Source organism: Crotalus tigris, unplaced genomic scaffold (assembly GCF_016545835.1).
Source record: "Crotalus tigris isolate CLP2741 ecotype Arizona unplaced genomic scaffold, ASM1654583v1 scf7180000024119.3904262, whole genome shotgun sequence".
Classification (NCBI taxonomy): Eukaryota; Metazoa; Chordata; class Lepidosauria; order Squamata; family Viperidae; genus Crotalus; species Crotalus tigris.
Window position 1 is genome coordinate 2,151,235 of NW_024100396.1, and position 27,031 is coordinate 2,178,265.

General features: G+C 36.7%; 1 protein-coding gene across 2 annotated transcripts in view; it reads right to left on the reverse strand.

The window, feature by feature from the left end:
* Positions 1-1,534: 1,534 nt before the first annotated feature.
* CDKAL1 (CDK5 regulatory subunit associated protein 1 like 1) overlaps positions 1,535-27,031 on the reverse strand; it is a 310,567-nt gene continuing 285,070 nt past the window's right edge. For both annotated transcript variants that reach the window (XM_039322660.1, XM_039322659.1), the window contains one exon: positions 1,535-3,079. In XM_039322660.1, coding sequence (XP_039178594.1) covers positions 2,888-3,079 — 192 coding nt within the window. In that variant the 3' untranslated portion in view covers positions 1,535-2,887. The remainder of the gene's footprint in view (positions 3,080-27,031) is intronic.

The following is a 27,031-nucleotide window of genomic DNA, read 5'->3' on the forward strand; positions in this document are numbered from 1 at the left end:
AGAAAACAGCTCTTGTTTTGATATCGTACCTGGACAGGTCAGGAAGTTGGAATTCCTCTTGCTGTAGTTTATTTCTAAAACAGCAGTTCACCTATGTTTTGATGCATTTTAAGATCTGCCACTGGACTTTAATATTTATGAAATGTAATTTCATCAGTAATGAATAGTGAAACAGCAGTGATTACAAAGCTGTTTTCTAGTCCAGGATATATGACTAAAGAATTATAGGAAAACTTGCTGGTGATCATGAAATAATATGGCTGCCTTCCCAAAATGGTTTACCCCACTACCCTGGAAATTCATATGAAACCTTAAAAAGATTTTCTTCCTTTTCCTATACTGTTTTGGACTAGAACCTATATTTTATCACCTTGTGTAAATTTTTAGATTCTTTCAAAGACAAGCTGCCTTCTTCTTCACTGCAAATTGTATATGATAGGGCACAATCACTGCCTTTATAGACATGCTATATATCTTAGGGCAACTCATGTTTTCCATCTGAACTTCTTCTGTCTAGCATCAAAATATATTCTTCTGGAAAATACCCTAGGGGTATACTTGGTCTGATTATGTGTTTTAATCCTTGTATGTCACTCAGAGTCACTGTTGTGAGACGCGAGGCCATATAAATTATTTAAATATAAACAAACAAATCAGAGATGCACATTCCAAGAGAAATAGATGTATATGTGTGTTATTCATACGTATACAGAAATCGTATTTATAACTATTACAACTCTTAAAAGTTGTTAAGTTGTTTTTTTCTCTACAAGTCCATTTTTAATTTGAGCTACTAGAATCTGTTGTTTTAACTGAGTACATATGAGAATTATATTATTTTATCATACCAGATAATATCCTATTTGCCAATGTAAGGGGTGGATTGTTGGTCTTGGTGGCTTCTTGAATTGACACACATAAGACTCTTTCTTATAAAGGTCAGGCTAATATTTTTATTTTTTTTTAAAAAATAGAACATCCCATATTAGGAACATCATGTGTGTGGGCAGGCTATGCTGCTTTCCTACATGTATTCTGATTTGAAGGAATCCAGGGCTTTTGAAGTTGCCAGCCCTATACATGGGATATGAGAAATTCTATTTTCACTCATACCACAGTGAGAGATTAGCAGCTTGAAATCACTTTGACAGTTTGTTACTCTATTGCATACTGCAGGGAATTTTAATTCCAACCTGTGAAATTGTAATTGCTTCTCAAACAGGACAGAGGAATTCTGGGTAATGGCTCCATCTAAGCTCAATATCAGAATTGCCAGTTGCTGCCAGTTTAAATATTACTTGCTGTAATTCAAATATAACTTCAGCTTTCTATCTAGGAGTTTGGACTGGGACTGAAACAAACAGGAACTGTCAGATGTCCTGAAAGCTACAGCCGAAAGGTGACAGAGGTGGCTGAGCTCACAAGGTACACAACTCACAGGTTGTTATAAACAATACTCAGTCTGAATTAATGTTAAAGTATGACTTTAAATGCCTTCACTGTATGCATAAAATATAAATAAAAACAAATTAGGTAATTTTAAAGCACAATAATCAGATTTTATTATTTACATTTGAAGGGCAAATTAATTTGGCACTTTTATTCTTTTCTGCAGCTTTATTTTAAGGTCATGTAGGATATTTTTTATATTTTCTGTAATTTTAGATTATTCAGTATGGAATGTATTAGTACATAATCTCACAAAAACGAAGAATAGACTAAATAAACAGTTAGAATTACTAGCTCCTCATTACTGCCTTTTAGCGAACCCCTTCTCAAGTCTAGGCTAGGAATGATCTCACGCTCGTTGAATTTCCTAGAGAGAATAGTTTAAAATTTCCATCCTCCCCACTTGTCTGCTCTGACTTACTGCCAAATGTTCTGAAGGGCCCTGCGACCACAAAGTAATCTCAGCAGGTAAGTAAAAGCAGATGCTCTGGCTCCCGTCCTGAAAACACTCTATGGTTGCTGGCTTTCTCAAAGGGTCAATTCCCATAAAACTCCTGGGACCATAAAGTCTACTCAATATAGAACTCAGAACATTGGCCTTCCTTGCAAAAACGGGGCCTTTCCCTTACTTGGCGGTGGTTTACAACTTTAGAATATCTGAAGCAGGCTACAAAAGAGGGGAGAGGTCCTGAGATGTTTGTCAATATGGTGAGCTGCACTACGTTCTTTGAAAGAATGCTTTTTCAAGTGTGTTGGACCAGAAAAGATGACAACATTCCTCCTCCGTGGCTGTAGGAGGAAGAGAGGAATTCTCTTATGGTAAGGAAGCCCTCTACAGAAATAAATCCAGAATGTTTTATTGCCTGGAGTAGTAAATGAAATTGATTACATTTTTGCTTAAAGAGGCTTATATGAATCAACCAAGCATTGATCACGGAAGATGAAGAATGCTCGAAGTGAAAAGGAAAACATTAAAAGTTTTTAAATATTGAGTCATCTACTTTGTGTCTCTCTGTATTTAAGTACCTATCAGACAACAGTTTTGCTGTTGGTTTGGATCATGGGTGTTCCTATGATTATAAAGATTATTGTAAGTTTAGTGGCCTGACGATTTTGAACTGAATATTTTAATTACGGAACAAAGAGTGATTCAAGGTGCTTTAAAGATTGCTTTTAATAAGGCCTCAGGTGAGCACAATAAAAAGGAATTAGCTGTTATTTAAGAAATATAGCTATAACATAGGTGCTTACGAAATGAAGTTATTTTATGAAAAATTGAGATGTTGAAATCTTGATTTAAAAAAACAAACCACCAAAGAATTTCTACCAGTTCAGGAAAGCTTTATATAGATTCTGATTATCAAACATTAGATTCTGAAGTTCTCAACAGGCAAGCTGTTATCTATTGATGGAATAACCATTCGGCACAGTTTTCTATTTAAATGTCTCCATAGTAAAAGGCAATAAGAACTGCTAGAAGAGCCACACTTAGTGACAGCATCTTCAGCAGTTTTCCCTCGTGTTGCCAAGGCAACTGCATCACCATCCAGTGGCTCAATTGTACGATTTGCCGCTCAACAGATGGACAGGCTTTTGATTCTGAGTCATTTTCCAGTGCATGTCTGAACTCCTGTGGAGAAATGCAGAAATTAAATTGAGAATAACTGCAGAGAACATTTGGCATATATCAAGCACAAAGGATATTTTACATTAAGTCTGAATAAGCTAATCCTTCTTTCATCTTACTATAAGTGGAAAAACTTGACTAATCTCTTCAAAGACATCAACTGCTAAAACAATACAGCTATCATCAGCTAGAGGACTAAAATCCGACTGTTTTAAATCATGTCAATTCATTCGTTTTCAGCGTCGTTACAAGACCAAGTCAATGTTAAAGTGAATCAGCAGCACTGCTGTCACTTACACAGTACCGCACAACCGAGTCTGATCATTATTTCTGTCCCACAGTATGTCAGCTCAGCATGTCCCAATATTCTCTCTACATTTCTTTCCTCCTCTCTCTCAGGAGAAAGCTTCACTGAAACAGTCATTTTACTGATTGGATTGGAGAACAACAATGTGATGATCATGTGTATTTATTCACTATGTATGAATATGGAGCATATACATTGGGAAGCTGAGGCTAGGTGCAATTTCCTAGTACCCGAATTTTAAAAGTGTGCTATTGGATACCTGTGCATACTTTCAGAAGGAAAGTGATGTGCATGAGGTGCTCAAAATGCACCACTGCTTCATCTGATACAGACCTGAGCTGTGATAGTATTTTAGCAACAAATCCTTCTTAGTGAAATTTCAATCCCTCCTTTACTAGCTTGACCAGACTGTACAAGCGAGACCAGAGTTTTCTACAGTCTCAGTCTGGTTTATATTTCCTTTTTCTTTGTGGATCCATCCGATTTTCCTGATGCCCAAACATTTAGTCAGCTCTTTAATGCTTATGTTGTTTCTCAACCCTTCCTTGGATGGATTTTTTTTACTTAAACTGGCCCCTTCTCAGCCTTAGCTACTACATAATTTGGCTTTCTGTATCCCAGCTAAGCTACTTTATGTGATTTCTGCTGAGTGTACAATTCAATATCAGCCTCAGGTTCTGCAGATGTTCTCCATATCTCTTGAACAGCCTACAGCCCAGAGAGGGTAACTGTTCTTTCACCTACTACAAAGGTTATTTTGTTTCTCCAATTTAGAGTTTACTTGAATGAAATAATAGATCTCGTTTATAATTTCCAGCAAGAGGAATTGTTAGGGTACTGCATGCACAGTGGCATCATACCAGATCTGCATCCCACTATGTCCTTTTGAAAATAAGTCATGTACAAAGATACTATTAAGCAGAGACAATGGGCAATAGCAGTTCTGCTTCAAACAGGATACAAGAAGGTTGTCAAAGGAAAACGGACAGTGCAAAGGTATTTTTCTTTGATAGCAGCACCATTGGCAATAGATCTCACAGGACCAGTAGCAATTGCAGCTCACTTTTCTGCTACTGTCTCTCACCTGTCATGGGCCACATTCAAATTCAGAATGTGGATTGTCAGCATCAGGAATCTTCAAGCCTTGATTCACCTGAAGAGACTGATCAACCACAAGAATTTGCCGATCAACTGGAGCAATCGGATGAGGAAGCACAACCCGCAAGCTCCAGGTCTCAGTGCATGCAGTAGCTAGCAGAGCAACGCTACTCAATATGGCTCCCCACTAGACAAAGGGCAAGGCCTAAGTAATTGCAGCCATCTGTCTGCAGAAAAAAATGTTACGTAACTCTTTCGCCTTCAGCCTTTGTTGAAAACAACTGTTCAAAATTCCAGCTCATGACTCTAACTCCTGTTTTTCCATGCTCTTGAATCATTGACTATTGGACCAGCTGAATACCCAACTTGGCTGAATGAATTTGGAGTATTCTATTTCTATTTCAAATGGACTTATTCAGGCAGGCACTCTTTGCACAGACTTTGATTTACAATCTTATCTACTGTTATCTGTTGGTTTAAATAAATACTTCAATTTCTTGGTAGCTGTGTCTGCATGCATGAGTCTGCAATCCGAGACAGAACACCACCCACTATGGCAGGTAAACAATGGAGCAGTTGTGCAGCAATAACAGAAGACAAAGTGCAATACCTCACCTAGACTCTGGCCCTAATGGAATGGTGCATGCCTTGCTGAACAGGCTATGGCTAGTGGTGCAATCCCCTTTATATGGGGATACCGTTGAAAAGTGTCTGGAATTACAACTGGGGCAAGATGTGATAGACAGGACGTTCATTGGCACAAGGTATATGGATCACAAAATGCTGAACTGACAGATCTGCTATGCAAACCATTTACTTATATGGCACAATTTACAGTAAGTTACTGGCATTGGCCATTACAAAGTAAAAAACTGACAAATTGCCTGTCCTTCTATGAGCCTGCCCTTTACTGAGATTAGCCAGAAAAGCTTTCTAAAGATGCCTCTTGTATGAGAAACCTAGCTGTCTGATGTGTGTGTGTGTGTGGGGGGGGGGGGCTTCTCTTGCATGGCTCCCAGCTATGGCATACCTGCTCCAATGAGGTGCAATGGTCTCTCCCTCCCCTCCTCAGAATTTAGGAAAACAGCAAAAGCCATCTCTTTTGTCAAGATTTTAAACTGGCAGTTATTCTAACGAAACTGAGTCTGTACTGATTTTGTTTTGCTTTTTTTCATTGTTGTAAGATGAATTAAATGTTTCTAAAGAGAAAGATCGGGTACATTCAGTAATAATAATAATAAAAAAAAACCTAGAGTGAAATCACAGAAGAGCTCTGGCCACCTGGTTATAATGGCCCCTTGGCCTTACAGCTGAAGGGTAGTTATGCCCCAGGCCCTTTCCTTAATAATCTGTAACAACTAATCTAACCCAGCAAGCAATCTCCATATCCATTTCTATCTAGCTTGGAACAGTATTAATAGAAAACTAAAAGATCATCTATGAACGTGCCTGCACCAAGAAAAAAACACAACAACAAGCAAAATGACTGAACTCACAAGGAAGGACTGCTAAAAAGTGTTTGGCCAAAGAATGGCAAGCTTGATGAGGAAGGATATAAACCGAATTTCCAGACAAGAACCTCGAAGAAAGAATCCCAGACAAAGGAATGGAGAAGGAAGTGAAAATGTTCCTGTAATGGGGCCTATTAAATCAGTACAAAAATGAGGAAGGACATAGGTTCATGGCCTCTGCTATCTATACAATGATTGACTATAGGAAATAAACAAGATGAATTTGAATTCTTAGTATAGGAAGGCAAATATGATTTAATAGGTATAGCAGAAACCTGGGACTCCTACAACTGGAATACAGAAACTGAAGGATTTAAACAGGAACAACAGAAAACAAGGAGCTTGAGTGAAGCTTCACTTCTAATAGCTATATGGACATATCCACAACAAAGAAGTGATTGGTCAGTGTCCTCTTCTTCCTCCTTTATTAACTCTGGTTTTTTAAAAACTTTATTCCCTGCTTTTTAAATTAAGACCCTCAGGTAGGAAGCTTGGAAAAATGTCTGTGTGAGAACCTGAGGAGCTGCTATCATTCAGAATAAAACACTGTGGGATGGATCTTAGTCATTCAGTCATAAGCTATGAGTCTTTTAATTTTTGCGCCTAGGACTTTGAGTTCAATAACTGAGTGGGAATTTGATTCTGGATTTTTGGCATCCACAATTTTGATACCCTTAATTTTTCCTGAATGGTGATAATCTGAATAAAGAATTGTAGTTTTGCCATCACTCACGCAGATACAGTCTGCCTGGTTGGACTTCAGAAAAAAAAGTCCATTATATTAGATCATTAGCTGAGCTGTTACAGTATTTGCAGAGGATCTCCTAGACATCTGGCTCAAGTACCTGCTCCCCCAAATCCTGATTTTCCTTAAAATAAATTTGCAGCAACCACAGTCAATTTTAGGTTGAGGCCAAATAAGCACTGGCCTAGGATGCCAAAGCTTATGGGATGCCAACACTGTCCCTCTTTCCAAAGCATTATAAAAATGCAAATCTTTGAATGATGGTGCCATCATTTAATGTGGCTTTGTGGTGCCATATCTCTTGAAACTGATACTGGCTGTAATGGTCAAGTTTCAACTATATGTTTTCTAAGATGGCATCAGACATGCTGGATGCAGCCCCATCAACTCTTTGTATTAATGTCTTATATCTTCCTGTATCAAGAGAACCACTCAACCCCCCCATCTTTAGAACTCTGCTTAGTATAGGATTTGGCAAGAAAAATAGTAATTAAAGTCAGTGATGAAAGTTTGGTAGGAAAGTGAGGACAGCAGAAACATCCTTTTTAAATCTTTATGGTAACCATGAGCGATGATGCAAAGATTAACTATAGTGTCAGGAACTCAGAGAACCTATGGAATATTACTTTAAAAAGTGGGGAGAAAAAGAAACCTAACACAGTACATAGTCCAAAGAAACAATCAGTTTCATATCTACATCTACCAGTCAGAAGAAAGTATTAGAGTTCATCATATAATGTTACTTAAATAGATGGTTATTTCTGTGTCATGACGGTGAGAGTAATTAAAATAAATTGCCTAATGAATCTTGAAAAATTAATAACTGGTTACAAGTATTCCATTCCCAGAGTCAAAGCTAATTAACCTTTATATGAAGAAATAAACTGGAAACTACAGAGTGTCAGTTATTAAACATTTTACTAATTTGCAACAAAAGCTATTTCATAATAGATTTCATTTGGTAGACTGATTAAATCTGGAAGAAAAGCTTGCACATAACAGTATTCACTTGTGACATCAGTTATTTCCTTGGATGTCTATTTAAAAAAAAAATTCTTTTATCAATTTACAATATACTCTAGATTAAGTGAATGCATTTGGGTCCCTAAACTAACATTTCATAATTTCACGAGAACAAGGGTTCCATTTAGACTGCAATGATATACACATTAACAAGGAAAAATTCAGTAGTACTTATTTTTAATATATATGTACCTTAGTTTGAAAAGACATGTATAGAATTTCAACAGTAGTCTTTCATTTAATATGATCATAAATCCACTCTCATTCTTTTGACTATGAATTTTATCGTTATGTCAAAACATCACTGATTGATTAGAAAATCTAATTTCATAATATTTTGATTTGATAATAAGCACTACTGGGTATTTTCCAAAGCATTATTAAAGAACAACAAAAATATATGTCTGAGAAAAAAACCCTGTATAGCTGTGGGAAATATAAAAATATATTTATAAAATATATTTATAAAATATAAAATAAGAACACGTGCTCAGATTTGTATTAACGTCTGGAAATGATGACTGAGAATTCAATGCACAAACAATGTAAGATGTGCAAGAAAAAGGAATATTCAGAAATAATGAAGTTACTCTTGTATTTTAGACCAAAGGTTAAATGAAACCATTATGGACAATTCCTTGGTTCAGAAAAGAGTTAAATAAGACTGAACAGCAATTCCTGTTTCACCAAGGGAGACTTTCATCTCCTAGACTGGCAGATAGACCCCCTAGCTGTACTTTTAAATGCAGATGTCATAATATTTTCAAGGCTTTAATTGGGCTGTAGAAATGCTTACAAACCTTCACCTTTTGTTCAGGAAAATATTCAAGCATAAATTACCAAAAAAACAAAGAAAAGTCTTTGGAAAAAATGAACTTCTGCAACAAGTAAATAGTGTCACAACTAAGTTTGCTTCATTTTTAATTATGTGACGATAGCCTTTCATAATAGATATTAGCTCAAGGAAAGAACAACTCAAAAAAGTGACAGAGGTCAGAGAAGCATGGCTGCTATCCTGAAGTTTTTCTGCACTAGTAAAAACCACCCTATCCTATCTATGCATAATAAGCCATTGCTTTATTTTCAAATAGTTTAAAGTAAAGTAGTAGCTTATTTATTATGCATAGTTCAAGCACATGCTTATATATATTATGGATCTCTGAAACATGCAATTAAAATTCTAAGGCCATCTACATAATGGTCTGGCATGTAATAAACATAGTACAATGTTCAGAGAAACTGATAACGGCTACAATTAAGGAGGAACAAGAATCTACTATTTAAAGTATTAGCTAAAATTATTCATTTTTCCAAACTTTATTAATCTTGGATGATAGTTTTCATTCTATTAGAATGGAACGTTGCCCCTTCCCCCTATGGCTTTATGGATATGGATTCTACTTCTTAATATCACAAAAAATTGTAAGACAGCAGATGCCCAAAAGATGTACATTTTACATCTTTACAATTTCCAAACGAGTATCATCCCCAATTTTTTTTATTTGTATGAGATTACGCTGATAAATAAACAAAATACCTGAACAGTGTTATGCTTTTATGTCTCCTCTTTGGCTTTGCTGGAAGGAAAATTCTATAATATTCCTGTATGAATAGATTGTGTGAAATGGGCAATTTACTTTGACCTAATACAGGTAGCCCTCATGTAATGTACATTTGTTCAGCAACCAGTTGAAGTTACGATAGTGCTGATATTTGCTAGGGGGTCCTCAAAGTTGCTGCCATCACAGTGTCCCATCGGTCATGTAAACATGATTCAGGCACTGTGATTGCCTTGCAAGGATGACCTCACAGTTTCCTATGATTCCCATTTCCAGCTTTCATTGCTGGCTTCCAACAAGCAGACAATGGGGAAGCCAGCAGCAGATGGTAAATGGCGATCATGTGACCAGGGGATGCTGCAACCGCACAGGGTTTTCCTAACAATGGCAACCAGGACTACTGGAACTGCCATCATAAACTGGCATGGTTAGGTGACATTCTGACTTATGATTGCACCGCTTAGTGATAGAGTTCCTGGTGGTAATTACTGTCATTATGTGAGGACTACTTGTATATGCATGTAGACAAGGGAACATCTTTTAACAACTAGGCACATGCTTCCACTAAATAGTGTACTCAGATCAAATTAATATATATAATATTTCAAAGTATATATCACTGTCATACAAATACGCAAGCCAACAAAAATTATACCTGAAACTGTTATGAGCTGTTGTAACTCCGTAGCAGATACATTTAGATATTGTTTGCTATGTTTCCTAATGCAATTATGAAAATATTAGAATGCAGTACTTATTCTGATCTAACATTGTTTATGTCAATTAAAGCATAACTCATTAACACAAAACTTTCTTTGCAAAATATTGAAAATAATAAAAAATCCCTATAAATATTTGGTTAGAAAAATATGGGAATATGTATAATAGAATCACAAAAGTAAGAATGGCCAATTGAATCTCCAGATCAATCCAAGAATCCAAAATCAAGCTTCCTCAAGGAATAAGACTAAAAATTATGGATTTCCAGATGCTAGAGAAATGAATATTATTGAGTGGTTGTACTTTTAGAAAAATGAATGTCCTCTCCCACTGATTATGTTTTACATTTCTAATAGTTTTATTGTTTTATTATTGTTTTGTATTATTTTCTGAATTTTTAACTTTGGAAACCGCCTAAAGTCACGATAGCGAGATGGGCAGCTATATAAATTGAATAAGCAAACAAATAAATAAAATTAGTGGAGCATCCCAGAACTCTAATCACATTATTGTAGTAACTCTCATCACTAACTTCAGGCAAAAGTGTTCTGTACCAAATATAACTCAAGATAGTCTTCAAAGGCAGCCCCATGTAAAATGCAATGCAGATTGTAGACGCAAGGACATTAATCACTAAAGAGTTGCCAAGAAAGTTTCCATTCCAAGAAAGGCTACAACTGGCTCATCAACTGAAGCTGAGCAGAGGCTCCCCTGATTCCTTGACATGGTCTCCACTACTTCTCTAGCAATAGTCCTGAGTCCAGGAGACCCTCCAAACCGCAGACCAGATACTTCAGAGGAAATGCTAGTATTAATCGAAGAGTAGTTTTTGGGTAAACAACATTTCTATCTTACTGGGTTTAAGCTTTATTTTATTTTATTCCCACCCTTTGCCACATAGCTTCCAAGCACCAGGTCAGGACCTCTACTGCATCTCTGCTACAACTAGGGATGACATTGAGCAGTTGGGTATCATCAGCATTTGATGATACTTCATCCCAAAGCTAATGATAACCTCTCCCAATGGTTTCATACAGATGTTAAAGAATAGAGGGCAAACAGCTAAAGCCTGAAGCAACCCATACAGGAATGGCCACCAGCTCAAGTTCTCCTTCTTCTGCATTATCAACTAAAGAATCCCAGTTAGGAAGTTGCAGAACTACTGTAAAGCAATAAAACTAACTCCCAAACCTCACAAGAGGTCCAGAAATGCACCTAACTGATCTTAGTGGAGAACCTCATTTAAAAAAAGCACAATGTGATTGGAACTAGAGAAGCTTCATCAGTGGTGGGATTCAGCCAGTTCACACCGGTTCGGCAGAACAAGTAGCTAAATATTTTTTAAGTTCGGAGAACTGGCTGGAGGAGGCCTCCTAGGCCTAGAACAGCTCACTGGAAAAGTGTGGATGCCACTTCCTGATGTCTGTTCTAGGCCTTGGAGACCCAGGCCTGCATCCATGCAGAGAACCAGTTGTTCAGGTATTTGAATCCCACCAATGTTCTTCATGAGTAGACACAACATTGCCTCTTTCCAGGGACCTATCATGATGACCTTCCAAGATAGATATTTACCAACTTTTGAATCCAAACAGTTATGTCTCTCCTTGTTGCACAAAAGAGCCAGGAGAGACATGGTTCCATCCACAGAAGGCCAGCCTCATGCTGCAGAAAAACGTATCCTCTTCTTCAGAATTCACAGACCCAAATGTCATCATAAGAGGTCACACCAATCATCTCATTGGACTCTGCTCAACTTGAGTCTAAACCCAAGTGAGAGCAATTCTATCAGAAAAAAAACCTGTGAATAAATTAAGGCTAAACTTGTTTGATTTGCTATTATGTGTTAATTATACCTTCAGGACAATGCCCCAGCACATATTTTTGCCAGGTATTTCCTTAAGTTTCCTTTGTTCAGAATAAAAGCATATGCATATTAACATTATAAAAGCCAAAGTCTATATTGATTTGATGCAACATTTTGCATACATTTCCAAAGTCACTCAAAATGTACTTTCAAAATTGCATCCTGAATTGTTTTAAAATTACAACTAATGCTTACAACTGAAGGCATCTTAAGGCTCATTCTTAATGGAACTTTTAGATGTAATGGTCTGACATGGTCTTAAAAATGTCCCATAAGGATGGTATTTTAATTATTAATCTTTTTTTATAACGTAGCACGGAATGTACATTTTTTCCTTAGAAAGAAACAACTGAAAAGAGAACAGAAATGCTTCATAAATTTAATGATCCCTGGTTCGAAAGAACAAACTCACAGAAAAAGAAATATGCAAAAGAAGAAAAAAGGGAGAGGGTTTGTTAATCAACTATGGGAAATGGATTATTTTTGAGGATGGAGGGGAAATTCCCAAAGACAAGGAAACCCCCCAATCAGAAGGCAAGGCATTGGCAATGGTCTTTCCACTTGTTTTGGCAACAACATAGTTGAAGCATAAGGCTATGCTAATAAGGTATATTATAAATTATTAAAACCCCCAATGTACTGAATGATCAAATGCATTTCGGATTATTTTCTGAATAATTCTGATATGATGTGTGCCAGTAGTACTAAACTTTTATTCACGTTTACTGTTTCACTTAAGATGTACCTTACTTAAATTACAAAGATTTGAATGTGTTGGTCACGGCCCAGCTTTTCATGGGATCTTATCAACAAGTATAAGCTATGTGTATCAGAAAGTGTGGAAACACAAGGAGTGATATTCTGATTTGGCAGAAACCTATGCACCTGTAAATGAAAATAGAACAATTAAATGAAAAACATAAGCTTAATAAACCTCCTTGCAGCAACCATACAAACCTGAAACAGATGTGGCTGCTTTAATGAATTGCAGTCAGGTGCTGCTTTTGTGATCCCATATTTCAAAGAATCTTTTCCTAACAGAATTCAAAGCACTGCACAGCTGTAATAAGTACCTTATAGAGGGTTGCATACTATGATACTATATAATAATTAATTCCTTGTCATTTACTGTCAACATCTTTTTTCCTTTTCAGAAACTGTATCATCTAGCAATAAATGATAAAGAAAGAGATAGCTAATTTTGTTCTCTGAAAAGTAATGGTTTCTTCCTCATCTGCCAGCCATCTGGTGAAACAATACATATTCCTTTCATCCATACCAATTCTAGGTATCTCTAATCAGATACCTTGTCAGTCAGTCTCCCCCCCCCCTTCCTCACAATTTTGCCTTGTAAGGTGACCTCAATGACTCCATCTTCTTTTCCCACTGCTCCTCTTTTTTCCCCCTAATTTTACTCTGACCTACATCACCCTCTACCTTTTTTTTACAACCTGACAATTAGCTCCTCACCAAATCGCTTCACATCCACCCCTTGAACCTATTATTTTACCATCTTCCTTATCACTTTTCCATTTCTACATTAGATCATTTCTATTGAATGTAAACTTGCAATATGACCCATTCAATAACCAAGAAACAAAAAATAAATATACATTTTTGGCCTCTTATCTTTTCTCAATACTGTTCAATTTCTTTCCAGCTGCTCATTCTGGTATCCTGAAGTTCACTTCTGCAGCTGCAGTTTTGGCACCTCTCCAATCTGCCTTCTCCTATTAGCACTTTACCAAGATTACTTTCACCAAAGTTATCATTGATCCCTCCATGCTCAATCCAAAGATTTTTATTCACGTTCTTACTTTTCTCTAATTCTTTGTCTGCCTTTTTTATGCCTCTTCTTGCCTGAACTCTCTTGGATTTCTGGGATTCAAGAATATGCTTTATCTATGTAAGGTTTTTTTTTCCAGATTGGAAAACTCTTCCTCTGCCAGCAAGGCTTCTTAAGGATCTGTCAGATAATTAGGAATTGTAGAGCCTAGCATCATTTCAGATGCCAATGGCATTGTGCTGATGGACAACCTGGCATTAAGACATTGATCAAACAACTATGAGCCCAACAGCCTCCAGCAATAGGCTATACTGATTCTTCTTAAGTGCAGCATATTTCTTTATATCAAACTGTCATAAGCTCCAGAGTCTTCTAATATTTGCAAGAGGCTGAGATTCTTTCTGTGCCAGCTGGTGTGCATCTAAGCACCTGAGGGAGTAACTTGAGAATCTTTTTTAATTTCATGCTCAGTCAAGTTTAAAAGTCATTAACAGAAACTTTTACTTGAAATACCAAGTTCTGGGAATTATTGTGATAGGAAAGGAAGGTTTATCTGACCTAATCACATTGGAACAATCCCACAGAAATGCTACTAGTATATGTAACAAAAAGCCTTGACCTTGGCCTATCACTATGATTTAAACTACTGTAACTGAGCAAATTAGAGGATCCTCAGTCCTCTTTTATTGTTGAGCGATGTGATAAGTGGCCAAAAATACTACATATTCTATCAGGAAGAATTTTTTTCTACAATGTGTGTTTTTAGAGATAAGGTCTTAAAAAGTCACAATCTTCTATATTTGGTATGGCTGTGCTGAGATTTGGATTCAAAAAGCAAAATATGATTCAGAGTGTACAAGATTGTGCATACCGCATCTTATCTTTTCTTGGGTTTATGTGACTATCCTGAGCAGCTGACATACAATCTCAGGAAAAGAAGGGTTTTGCTTAAGATTTCCAACAGGTGCTTTGTTTGTTCATGCTCATGCATGCTTCAAATTAAATTTTGCTCTTCATGCCTAAATCTCTTCACAGCCTTATAAAGAACTATTTATTTAGATTTATCTAATCCATCTACACACATTTCTTTTATGAGACACTGCAGTAAAGTACTTCAGTTTAGGAAACCTGCCCTGTTTATGACTCAATTCATTTTTCTGAAATCTGTGTGAGATTGTGTCTGATTGTGCACAGAATCTCCATACAACAGCTCAAAAAATGTTGTTTGACAAGAGACTGATTCATGTCACTTTTCAATGATTGATAAATATATACTGCTAACCTAAGAACAAATGGCCAAGTTCAGCCCATCTTTCTGACTTCTTTAAAATGAGCTGTATTTTAACTACTTTTTAGCACTTTTGATTTTAACATCCACTGTTCATTGTATATTGCTTTGTGTCCTTCGAATGGATGAGCAGCAGAAAAACAAAGAAATAAATGTAACATACAGAATTGCATGATATATCGTATGGCGTAGAGAGGATGATAAAAGGTAGCATTTGCTTCATACAATCAAGCAGAGCATAAATGCCTGCTGGGTGACCTTGGACCAGTCATTCTCTCTCAGCCCAATTCATCTCACAGGGTTGTGGTGGTGGTGAAAATAGTAGGAGGAAGGAGTTTGTCTATTCCCCACCTTAGGTTATTTATAAAAATAAGAAAGGTGAGATATAATTACATAAATAAAAAAACAACAGACAAATCTGATGTGTGTCCAGTCAGTTGGCATAATTTACTTTTCATCTATTTCCATCTTTTCTGTAATTCTGAAACTGACTTTTTTACATTTATGTCAATGTACAGATTTAACGGATACCCTTTCTCCTCAGTAGTCTATGAAACTGAGGTATCGCTATAAGGGCAAGAAGAGAATCATGTCTCAATCTTTGCTAAAGAAGGAGCTAAGAAGTTATTGCTCCAGTGCTTGCTGTCTGTTTCCACTCTATCTGTTTTCCTTTTTGTATCATGTTGATTACTTTCAGAGCTTGTCGGGAGCAAGTGTTGTCTATTTTGAGGTTTTGCAGAGAGCAGTTCAAAAATGTTGGGTGCTTTATAAACGTTAAATACATAATAACAGCCTTATCAGTCCATGGCAGTCAACAAACATCTATGGGAAACTGCCAAGAAGGGCACCGACAGCTTCAGATTCTAGTTTAATAGAACTATTTTGAAACAAATTGGAAAGTTGAGATCCTACCCCATGTTTATAACCATTTTCCAGAAATAGCTGAGTAGATTGCTTGCCAGAAAAATCTCTGTTATTTGATTGTATAGTGGGCATATTCCACCCATGTATACTCCATTTTATTTATTCTCCTATCTTGATATAATACCCATAAAAATGTTTTTAATAAAGCATATCCCCAAATACAGTGAGTCATTATTTATTATACTAAAAATATGGCTATAAGAACAGTTAGTTCACATTCACCAGCAATGTTGTATTTAACCCGTATCATTTATTATCTGAAGTCAGAAGAGCAGCGAGCTTATGAAAGAATTCAATTAAAATTATATTTATGAACATAATTTTTTATTTTGCATCAAATAAGATTATAATTTATAGAATTAAATTGACTTCCAGGAAGTTCAGTATAAGCAAAAGAAGATAGTTTGCTCTTCCCTTGTTCAGGTAGTGTCCACTTAGCAGTAGTAATTGGGATCAGAATTTCTGTCACTAAGCAATGCAGTTGTAAAGAACGATGCTTTGTGACCGAATCATGTAGCAATGACAGTTGAATAAAACAGAACAGAATAGAGCTGGAAGGGACCTTGGAGGTCTTCTAGTCCAGTCCCTCTCAAGCAGGAGAACCTATGCCATCTCAGACAAATGACTGTCTAACCTCTTCTTAAAAACCTCCAGTGATGGAGCACCCATGATTTCTGAAGGCAAGCTGTTCCACTAATTAATTGTCCTCAATGTTAGGAAGTTTCTCCTTAATTTCAGGTTGCTTCTCTCTTTGGTCAGTTTCCAGCCATTGTTTCTTGTCCTGTCCTCTGGTGCTTTGGAGAATAATTTGACCCCCTCTTCTTTGTGGCAGCCCCTCAAATACTGGAATACTGCTATCATGTCACCCTATTTCTTCTTTTCTTTAGACTAGCCAAACTCAAGTCCTGCAGCCGTTCTTCGTATGTTTTAGTCTCCAGACCTTGGATCATCTTAGTTGCTGTTCTCTGAACTTTTTCCAAGCTCTCAACATCTTTTTTGTAGTATGGTGACCAAAATTGGTTGCAGCATTCCAGGGGTTTTATAAAACGGTACTAATACATCGCATGATCTTGATTCTGTGCCTCTGTTTATGCAACCCAGGATTATATTAGCTTTTTTGGCTGCTGCTGCACATTGCTGGCTCATTGTCCACTAAGACTCCAAGGTCCCTCTCACAGTTATTGTTTTGAGCCAGGTCTCACTTAATCTGTATTTATATCTTTGATTTTTCCTGCCTAAATGTAAAACTTTGCTTTTCTCTACATTAAAACTCATTTTGTTGGATAGGGCCCATTGTTCCAGTTTGTAAGATCTTTTTGAATCCTGAGCTTGTCTTCTGGAGTGTTGGCTCTTCCTGCCAGTTTAGTGTCATCTGCAAATTTGATGAGTTCCCCTTCTATTCCCTCTTCTAAGTCATTGATGAAGATATTGAAGAGTACTGGGCCTAAGATGGAGCCTTGTGGTACCCCGCTGCTTACTTCTCTCCATGTGGATGTAGTACCATTGAGGACTATTTGTAGAGTACGGTTTGTCAGCCAGCTACAAATCCATCTGGTGGTGATGTTGTCTATTCCATCTTTTTCTAGCTTACCAAGCAGTAGATTGTGGTTACTTTGTCAAATGCCTTACTGAAATCTAAGTATACTATGTCCACAGCATTTTGCTGGTCTACTAATTTAGTCACTTTATCAAAGAATGAAATAAGATTGGTTTGGCATGATCTGTTTTTAACAAACCCATGCTGGCTACCAGTTATAAGTTTGTTTGCTTCTAGTTGTTTGCAGATCTGTTTTTTGATTATCTTTTCCAGGATCTTCCCAGGTATTGATGTTAGACTGATTGGTCTGTAATTTGCTGGGTCCATTTTTTCTTGAAGATGGGAACCACATCAACCCTTTTCCAATCCTCAGGTACTTTCCTGGTGCTCCAGGATTTTTGAAAGATATGGTGCAATGGTTCTGAAATAACATCTGCCAGCTCCTTCAGAACTCTGAGATGTAATCTATCGGGTCCTAGTGATTTATATTCATCAAGGTCAGATAGGTGTTCTCTTACCATTTTCTTGCTTATTTTAATTTTTATTTCTAGTTTGTCTTTTGCAGTATTTTTTTGGTATGTTGTGCTATAATTTCTTTTTGTGTGAAGACTGATGCAAAAAATGAGTTAAGCAGCTCTGCTTTCTCCCTATTGCTTGTTACTTCCTTGCCATCTTCTCTCTTTAGTGGACCTACAGTTTCCTTGAGTTTTTTCTTGTTATTAATATGTTGGAAAAACCTTTTTTTTTAATTATCCTTGATTTCTGTTGCAAGTCTTTGTTCATTCTGAGCCTTTGCTTTCCTGATTTTGTCTTTGCATTTTCTGGCTGTCAGCTGATAATCAGCCTTAGTTATGTGTCCCTCTTTCCATTTTTTGTACTTGTCCTTTTTGTCTTTGTTTGTCTGAGACATCTTTGTGCAGCTATGCTGGTTTCTTCTTGACTTTCTTGTTTTTCTTTTTTAGTGGTATTGTGCTGGACTGGGCTTCTATGATCATATTTTTCAGAGTTTCCCATGCTTCTTGAATTGTTTCCCCCTTTAGGATTTTCATCCATGGAATCTTTCCTAGGTTCTCTCTGAGTTTGTTAAAATCAGCTCTTTTGAAGTTTAGGACATTGGTTGAATTATTTTCTATTGCTTGTGTTTGCATTATATTGAATTTAATAGCCCCCGGTTACCATAGTTAAATGAGGACCCTGGGATCAGTGAACAAGGACCTCACACAAACACAACTTCCGATTTCATGCTGGCTTTGCCATTGATTCTATTTGTAGGAAGCTGGCAAAATGGGATCACATGACCACAAAATGCTGCAACAGTCAGAAATATGGCCAGTCGCTAAGTGCCCAGATCACAAGCACAGGACCAGAGGACTGCTGCAATAGCCAGGACTTTGAGCACTGGTGGTAGCTAGCACTCATTCAGCATCATCACATGCTTGAATGGTTGTGGAATGAATGCTAATTAAACCAAGATCCCCTGCATTTCAATAACAAACATACACAAATCTTCGTATTGGCTTGGGACTTTCACTCTAAAACAGGGGTCTTCAAACTTGCCCCTTTTATGATTTGTGGACTTCAACTCCCAGAATTCCTCAGCCAGGCATGCTGGCTGAGGAATTCCGGGAGTTGAAGTCCACAAGTCATAAAAGGGCCAAATTTGAAGACCCCTGCTCTAAAACCTGGATATGAGTTTGGGATTTGAGCAAACTATAGTGGCTAAGATGTTTGATTAGTACTGGGGAGATCCAGGAAACCCATGGCCATCCTTAGCTATGGAAACTCACTGGGTGCTTCTGGGCCAGTCATTCTCTCAGTCCAACCTATCTAACATTGTTGTTGCTATGGAAGTGGAACCGGGGGACATTGTCAGTGGGCTGCCCTGAACTCTTGGAGGAAAGGTAGGATATAAATGTCAGAAATAAACTGACAAATAAACAGATATATTTCAAAAATGCCTGTCTTTTTCATACCATGGCAAATTATAATTTTTAACTAAACATTCAAAACTCCATTCAGATGTGAAAAGCAGCATTTCTCCCGTTCTTCCAACTTGAGCTGCTGAAGAGGAAGTGCTGCCAGCAATATAAGCTTATCAATATGTAACAGACAAGACAGCAAGAGGCATGCCATAATTATATTTGCAAGAATGCTTTTTTAATACTCATGCATCACTAGGACTGGGAAAAAAAAGAATTTCTTTCTCTCTGCAGGTTAGTTACATTAAATCCTTTAAAATGTTTACTCTGGAAACAATCTATCTGTATCACATGCATACAATCTCAGCCACTGTAGGCAATATAATTCCTAGGAGCTGAGTCTCTTGTTGCATTTACAAGCTTAGTAGGAATTCTGACAGCCGGTTCTCTCTTGTATTTCGTAATTGGTTTTGTGAAACCCTGTGTAGTTTCATAGAAAATGGTAATGCCAAAACCACCTTATCGCCAGTTCAAAGAAAGAAAACATAGGAGGGACAGTTGAAAATGACAACCATATGAGACAGGCCCAGAGGAGAAAGGAGTACAAAAACTTTTTGACCTTGACTAGTTAATGTTTTCAGATGTTATTTTTGGCTGTTACTTTCTCAGACACAGGCACCACCACAGTAGTTTGAAATACTAAAGGGATCTCTAAGGAAACGGGAGCATGAATCTAACTCCAAGGGAATTGTGAGCTATTAATCTATGCTTACAAGCTTACCAAATTTTCAGCCCCTTTGTTTATGTGCAGACATGCATGTTAAACTCTTCTGGTGAAAAGAATCTTCCAGGAAGATAAGCACATTTTTTTTAAATGCTTAACATACATAATAACCCTGAAGGAATGGGCAATATGTTGCTCCTACAAGAGAGCTTTGGAAATTTATCTACTTCTCTGGTGCCCTTACTTTTTCAGCTGCTATTTCTAGCTAAAGATTAATAGTAACACTCTGGAAGACCAATTCCTAGCTTAGCTGCTGCTCAGTTGAGATACAAGGATGCAAGTCACATTTCACTGAGATAATTTTGAACAGGGAAATCTAAAACTTAAAACCTGCTTACTAAAAAAAAAGATAATAGTAAGGAATACCATACGCGAAGAATAGTTTTTCCTCTGTATGAGCAATCAGACAACTCATTGTTATATTAGAGCAGGTAGGCAAGAAATGTTGTGGGTCCTGTCCCCTAAGGAGATATGTCCGGCAGGATCCAGAAGAAGGGCCTTCTTGGTGGTGGTTCCCTCCCTCTGGAACATCATCCCTACAGACATTAGACTGCCCCACCCACTCTAACACTCTTTTGGAAGGCCCTGAAGGTTCTGCCAGTGGGCCTGGGGAACCCAGAGTGGGATGGAGTCCATTAAATGGCTGGTATGAATGTGTGATATTGCTAGGGTGGACAGATGGGGGGAGGGTTATTTTATTATTTTTATGTTTATTTTTTTAATTTTTTTAATATTGTGCTTTTATGTCCTGTAAGCCGCCTTGAGTCGCCATGTGCAAGTAGGTGGCAGTATAAATTTTCTAAACAAACAAACGAACACATACATTAAATAGTGATCAGAGTTATTCAATTGTCACTGCTTATGTAGCCAAAATGGCCCTTCTACATCAGGCACATCCAACTTTTTGGCTTGCCTGGGCCTCACTGAGTGAAGAGGAATTGTCTTGGGCCACATATAAAATACATAATATAGTTAATGGACTTAATAATGTTAAAGGTTTATGATCTTGTGGGGCCATATTACTTGCTTTCCAGGACTGCATGTAGCCCTTGAGCCATGGGTTAATGAGGCCCAGACAAGCCAAAACGTTGGACATGCCTGATGTAGAAAGGCCATTTTGGCTACAGAAGCTGTGATACTTGGATAACTGAGATCACTATTTAATGTATAACATAACAATGAATTGTATGATTGCTCATGTAGAGGAAAAACTATTCTTCACATATGGTGTTCCTTATCTTTTTCTTTTTTCTTTTTGCAAGTAGATAGACTTCCCTGTTCAAATTTATCTCAGTGAAATGTGACTTGCATCCTTGTAGCTCAGTTAAGCAGCAGCTAAGCTAGGAATTGATCCTCCAGAGTGTTACCATTAATTTCAGCTAGAAATAGTAGCTGAAAAAGTAAGGCCATCAGAGAAGTAGATAATTTTCTTACATGTAAATGAGAGAGATCACTGCAGGGGAATTCTAATATTTTCAGAATTAATGCAAATAGCATTATTGTCCAATTCAGATTGAAAAGAGGATGAAAGTCTAAATGTCTTGAAAAAATATTTGCAAATCTCCAGAAATCAGGCATTGATTTACAACTTGTACCAGACTTGGATTACAAATATTTCATCCAACAGAATGATAGTGGAAGCTCAGTAAGTTAAGTGAGGTAGCCATGGAAAGCTATGCATTTAACCTTTTTGGGAACCAGCAGAAAATCTCAGACCATATTGGGAAGTTGAAAAACACCCCAAAGGAAGGCAGTGGCAAATCACTCTTGTATTGTCAAGAAAACTATATGGACTTGTTCACAAAGTCAGCTGGAGTTGAACTCACTAAAAGGGGCGTTGTCTTACCTGAACGCCTTTTCTCAACATGATGATGGAGACTCCACTAGTGGGTTGTCTTAATCTTGCTGCTCCAATAAGACTAAGTCAGAGTTAAAGTCATGCCTCTACTGTGTCCCCATGTCCCAGTTTGAGACTGAGTCGATGTACAGACATTAGCCCATCCAATTGCATTTCCATTATTGGAATCAGGACCAACTGACCTTATCTGGGACGGGGCGGAGTCTCCATCATCATGCTGAGAAAAGGTGTTCAGATAAGACATCGCCCCTTCTCCAGCATGATTGGATGGAGACTCCACTAGTGGGACTTACCAAAGCCCTGTGTCCCTAAGGGAGGACATGCTGGAGAAGGTGCCTTCACTTTGCTATTCCAATGACATTCAAAGTTCATGCTTAGTGATACAGAATGAACTTTGCACACATAATGGCCAAGATTAAATCTCTGATGCTCCATACGTTGCTAGGAAAAGTGCCCATTCGGAAATACTACTAGAAATAATATCAAACTAAATGGTCTGATTTAGATAAAGCAGCTAATGTTTATATTCTCGTTTCTTTTCAGATTATATAAATCTTTTCCTTTTACAGTGGCAATACCAGTATCTTAGACATATACAACATGAAAGCTTTGATGGCATGGAATAGACTGTTATACAATTGATTACTATAAAATATTTCTGAATGACTCCTCTACTGGAAACTAAATCAAATTTGTTGGATTCAAAAAATTATGAGATGAAAAAGGAAAGCCCTGTTAAACATTTTATAATTGGTCACTGATTTGATGGGTATCAGTCAACTTTGAACACTATGTTCTTATGTAACTTTTATTTCTCTCAAAAATGCCCACAAATTTAAAAATGTATTAGGTAATATATACTAAGTGCATGGTAGGAAATATTAATCAAAAGTTTAAGGGTCAAACCATCTGCTTGTAAAATTCAGAATATGGACCCATTTTTTCATTATTGAGATAAAACTCAGGAGTTATTTTAGGTATTCTGAATTTTTACAGTGGCAATATCTGTATCTTAGATATATACATTTCGAAAGCTTCAATAGCATGGAATAGACTGTTATAAATTGATTACTATAAAATATTTCTGAATGACTCCTCTACTGGAAATTAAGTCAAACGACTTGAAGCCAAAAAACTATGAGATGAAAAAGAAAGCCGGAGCTTCCGGTGGTCAGCGACGATGATGGCGGCTACTTTGTAGCTGTCCTCCTGGGACGGCGTCAGATCTGCGGAGCACAGCGCGCATCAGCTGGCCCGCGGCTCGAAATCCCCTTCCCGGGCGAAGGGAAGGGGTAGAGACCACACGAATAGAGATAGAACCTCTTAACCCCCCCCTGGATTCTTTTTTTGGGGGGGTAGAAAGAGTGTTCCCTCGGAGTTTGTGCTTTCTCCACCTCCCAGCTGTCTTTGTTTCTTTGGAAACAAAGTGAAACGCCGCTACCATCTCTGCGCCTAAAGTTTTCTGGTGAGTGATTTTTTAAAGCGGACAGAACTGTTTAAAGGATTTTACTTAGAGTTAGAGTTGTATTTCTTTTTATTTCTTTTTTAGCTTATGCTGATTTGTTTTTTGTTTTTTTTCGGTGGAGAGTGAGAGTGAAAGTAAAATGGTGTTTTGAAAGTGCTTTTTTTTTCCTTTCTGGAAAGAAAGAATGGACTTAAATGAGCACAGTTTTTTTTCTTTTTCAAGTTTCTTTTTTCCTTTTTCTTTTAAAATGCTTTGGAAGTTTTTTTCTTTTTTTTTTTTTTTGCACTCTCCCTGGTCCCTTTTTTAATTTTAAGGATTTTAGTATCTTTTTTTTAAGAAGAAAGAAAGAGAGAATAAGACTTTTAAAAAAATGGCTTCAAAGAGACAACCAGCTTCTATAGTCTCTAAGGTGGTTTCTTCCCCTGTAATTGCAACTGTACAACAACTTAAAGTTACACCACCAGTGCTGCAATCTAAGGCTACACCTCCATCTTCTCCTCCCTTGCCAGCCTTGTCTGCACAAGATATTAAAGATATAATGGGAAATGCTGTAGCTGAAATCAGGGAGGAAATGAAGCAACTTCTTGAACAGAGCAAGTCTGAAAGTAAAGAGGAAATGAAGGACCTTTTTAAACAGAACAAAGATCTTCTTGAACAGAATAAATCTGAAACTAAAGAGGAAATGAAGGAGCTTTTAGTAGAGAATAATATTATTCTGAGGGAAGACATAGTTACAGCTTTATCAGGATTGGCTTCTGTGGTTGTGAAGTTGGATTCCAGAGTGGAAGAAGTTGCAGAGAAAGTAGACCTCCTTGAGTATAAATTTCAAGATATGGAAAAAAAGATGGAAACTTCACAAGAGGATATTCTTATGTCTCAGTATAGGCAAATGGAATATGCTTTGAGAATTAGGGGTCTTAAAGAAGACATGAATCAAGACCTGATGGAGATGGTGATGAATGATCTAGCTGTTGCTCTGAATAGGGATAAAGATGGATTACGTAGAGAAGTGGAAAAAATTTACAGAGTTAATTCTTGGATTGCGAAACAAAAGAATTTGCCAAGAGATGTGGTGATTTACTTCTCAAAGACTGATTGTGATGCTAAGGAGGTTATATTGATGTTAAATTTGATTACAGCCGCAAGGCTGTTAGTAGGGCAATATTGGAAGAAGGAATCTTTGCCTACCTTGCAAGAGTGGTTTTTTAAAGTTTCCTATCTGGTGGAAATGGCAAAGATTTCGGCTTTTTTAAAGGAGCAATTGAAAGAGAAATTTTTTGTTGTATGGGAAAAATGGATAAATTTTATACAACATAAATTGGATATAAAAATATTACTTAGCTTTTTTATAACTTGTATATAATTTTTGATATTTTATGGATTGTTTTCTCTTTTTTTCTTTTTTTTCTTTTTCCTATTTTTTCCTCTTTCTTTCTTTCTTTCTTCTTTTCTTTTTTCCTTTTTAAGTATTTTTTCTTTTTAATGTTTATGTCACTTATATTTTATTATTAACTATTTTATAAGTTGTTAAAACTTGTTTAGGTTTCTTAAAATTTTAATTAAGCCTATATTCAGCTCTGGGAAGCTTGGGGGGGGGATGGAGGGGGTGGTTTGGGAGGGGTTGGGTGAGGGTTGTTTTGGTTTTTTTTCTTTTTGTTTTTTGTTGTTCTTTTTTTGTTATTTGTAAAAACTTTTAAAAATTCTCAATTAAAAAAAAAAAAAGAAAGCCCTAATAAACATTTGGTTACCTACTCCATTTAAAATCCAGTTACCTCTCAAAAGAATTGATGTGAATTGGTGCAAAGAGGTTAGGGTTTATTTAATTATTATTTATAATTGGATTTTTTTGGTTTCAACAAACCATAGTTCATATAACCATTCTAATTTTGAGAAAGTATATGTCAGAGTGTTAATCTCTATCCTTTAGCTAGACTAATTATGACTTTTGATTGTTTTTTAATTTGATCCTTGCTCAGCTGATCTTGAAAAGGGAAGCAGGGTTAGACCTAATTAGTACTTAGATAGGTAACTATAAGAAAATCCCAGGATAATAGACAAGTCTGAAAATAAAACAAAACACCAAAATCTGGAAACACTGGCAAAGCACTTTCACATTTCTGCCCAGAAAACCACACAGATGTTCCACAAAGTCAGTAAGAGCTGAAGTTGACCCAAAGGATACTTCCTACTTATAATTTTATTTTTTAATAGTTCTTGTGATTGCACTATCTGGGAGTTATAGTCACATCAAAACTGGAAGGCACTGTTGGATAAAGCTTTGGTAAGCCACAAACAGGGTTTATATGTTGCACTGGCTATCCTCACAACAGAGGTCAAAACTTATTACAGACCAACTCTTTCAAGAAATTTTCTTGAATTCAGCTAAATTTTCTGGCTGTTTAACTTAATCTGTAAAGGACAATACTGGCTAGACCAGAACAAGAACAATGATTATACAGCACAAATGTTGTACAAGTAAAATAGGGAATAGATAACATGGCATTGGCAAATCTATGGTTCAAACACTGGGATTAATGTTCCTGCTTTTGTAAGTGTTCCCCATCTTGAGTTTCTGAAAAGCCTGAATCACACCTATTCTTTTGGATCATTTTTGGTTGAGTCTAATACAAATGTTACCAAACTGTGGATTTATTGTTTTTCCTCATGAACCAACAAAGTTTTTTTGCTGTACAGGTTTTTGTAATTTTGCTCTCTCTAGGGGTATAATACTAGCAGCATCCCATACATCAAAAATAACATTGTGTAATTGGAGATTGATTTATCTTTTATTGCCATTGTTGTTCTAATGGCAACTAATGCCAAATCTAATGGAGAATCTAGGGATTAAGCTATGGAAAATAATGTTAATGGTAGGTGAACAAGCAGGCAGAATTAGTTCATCCAAAGGGTAAAGTACATCTGGAGTGAGTTATGCTGAGATGCTAAGGAAACCAAGAAAAAAAAATAATTCCAGAGATGTAGCTATTTCAAGTGTAAAAATATTTCAGGCATACTAAGGAATCTAGGCTTATGACTCAAGATGAACATACAAAAACTTTTAAGCTACACTTGCTATTTTTATATACAATTGAGATTTCTCATGAAATCATGTCAGACCATCAGCATTCTTCTCTGGTGATTCAGCCAGAGTCTTTCAATATAGCTTTTTAGCATGGTCTTTGATAGGATATTACAGCAGCCCCTTTTAACTGAATACCTATGGAATATATTTTTAAAAACTAAACAAAGATATTCTTTAGGCAAAGCAAACTTGCAAGACATGCCATTTTAAAAAAATGTAGCAAACCACCAGCTGTCACAGCCACATAATGTGCTCACATGATTATATAAGACATCTATTGAAATCATCTAGATCCCTAGAGTTTTCTTTTAATCATTAATTAATTATTCAAAATATTATTGTGATAATGTATCACCCAAACTAACCCTTTCATAATTAGGATACACAATACTGAATTGGATTCAAAACTTCCCCCCCCCCCTTATGCTAGTAATCTTTTTATTCTAAAAAAGAATTCCTCTACCTGCGGGAAAAATTTTTGGATC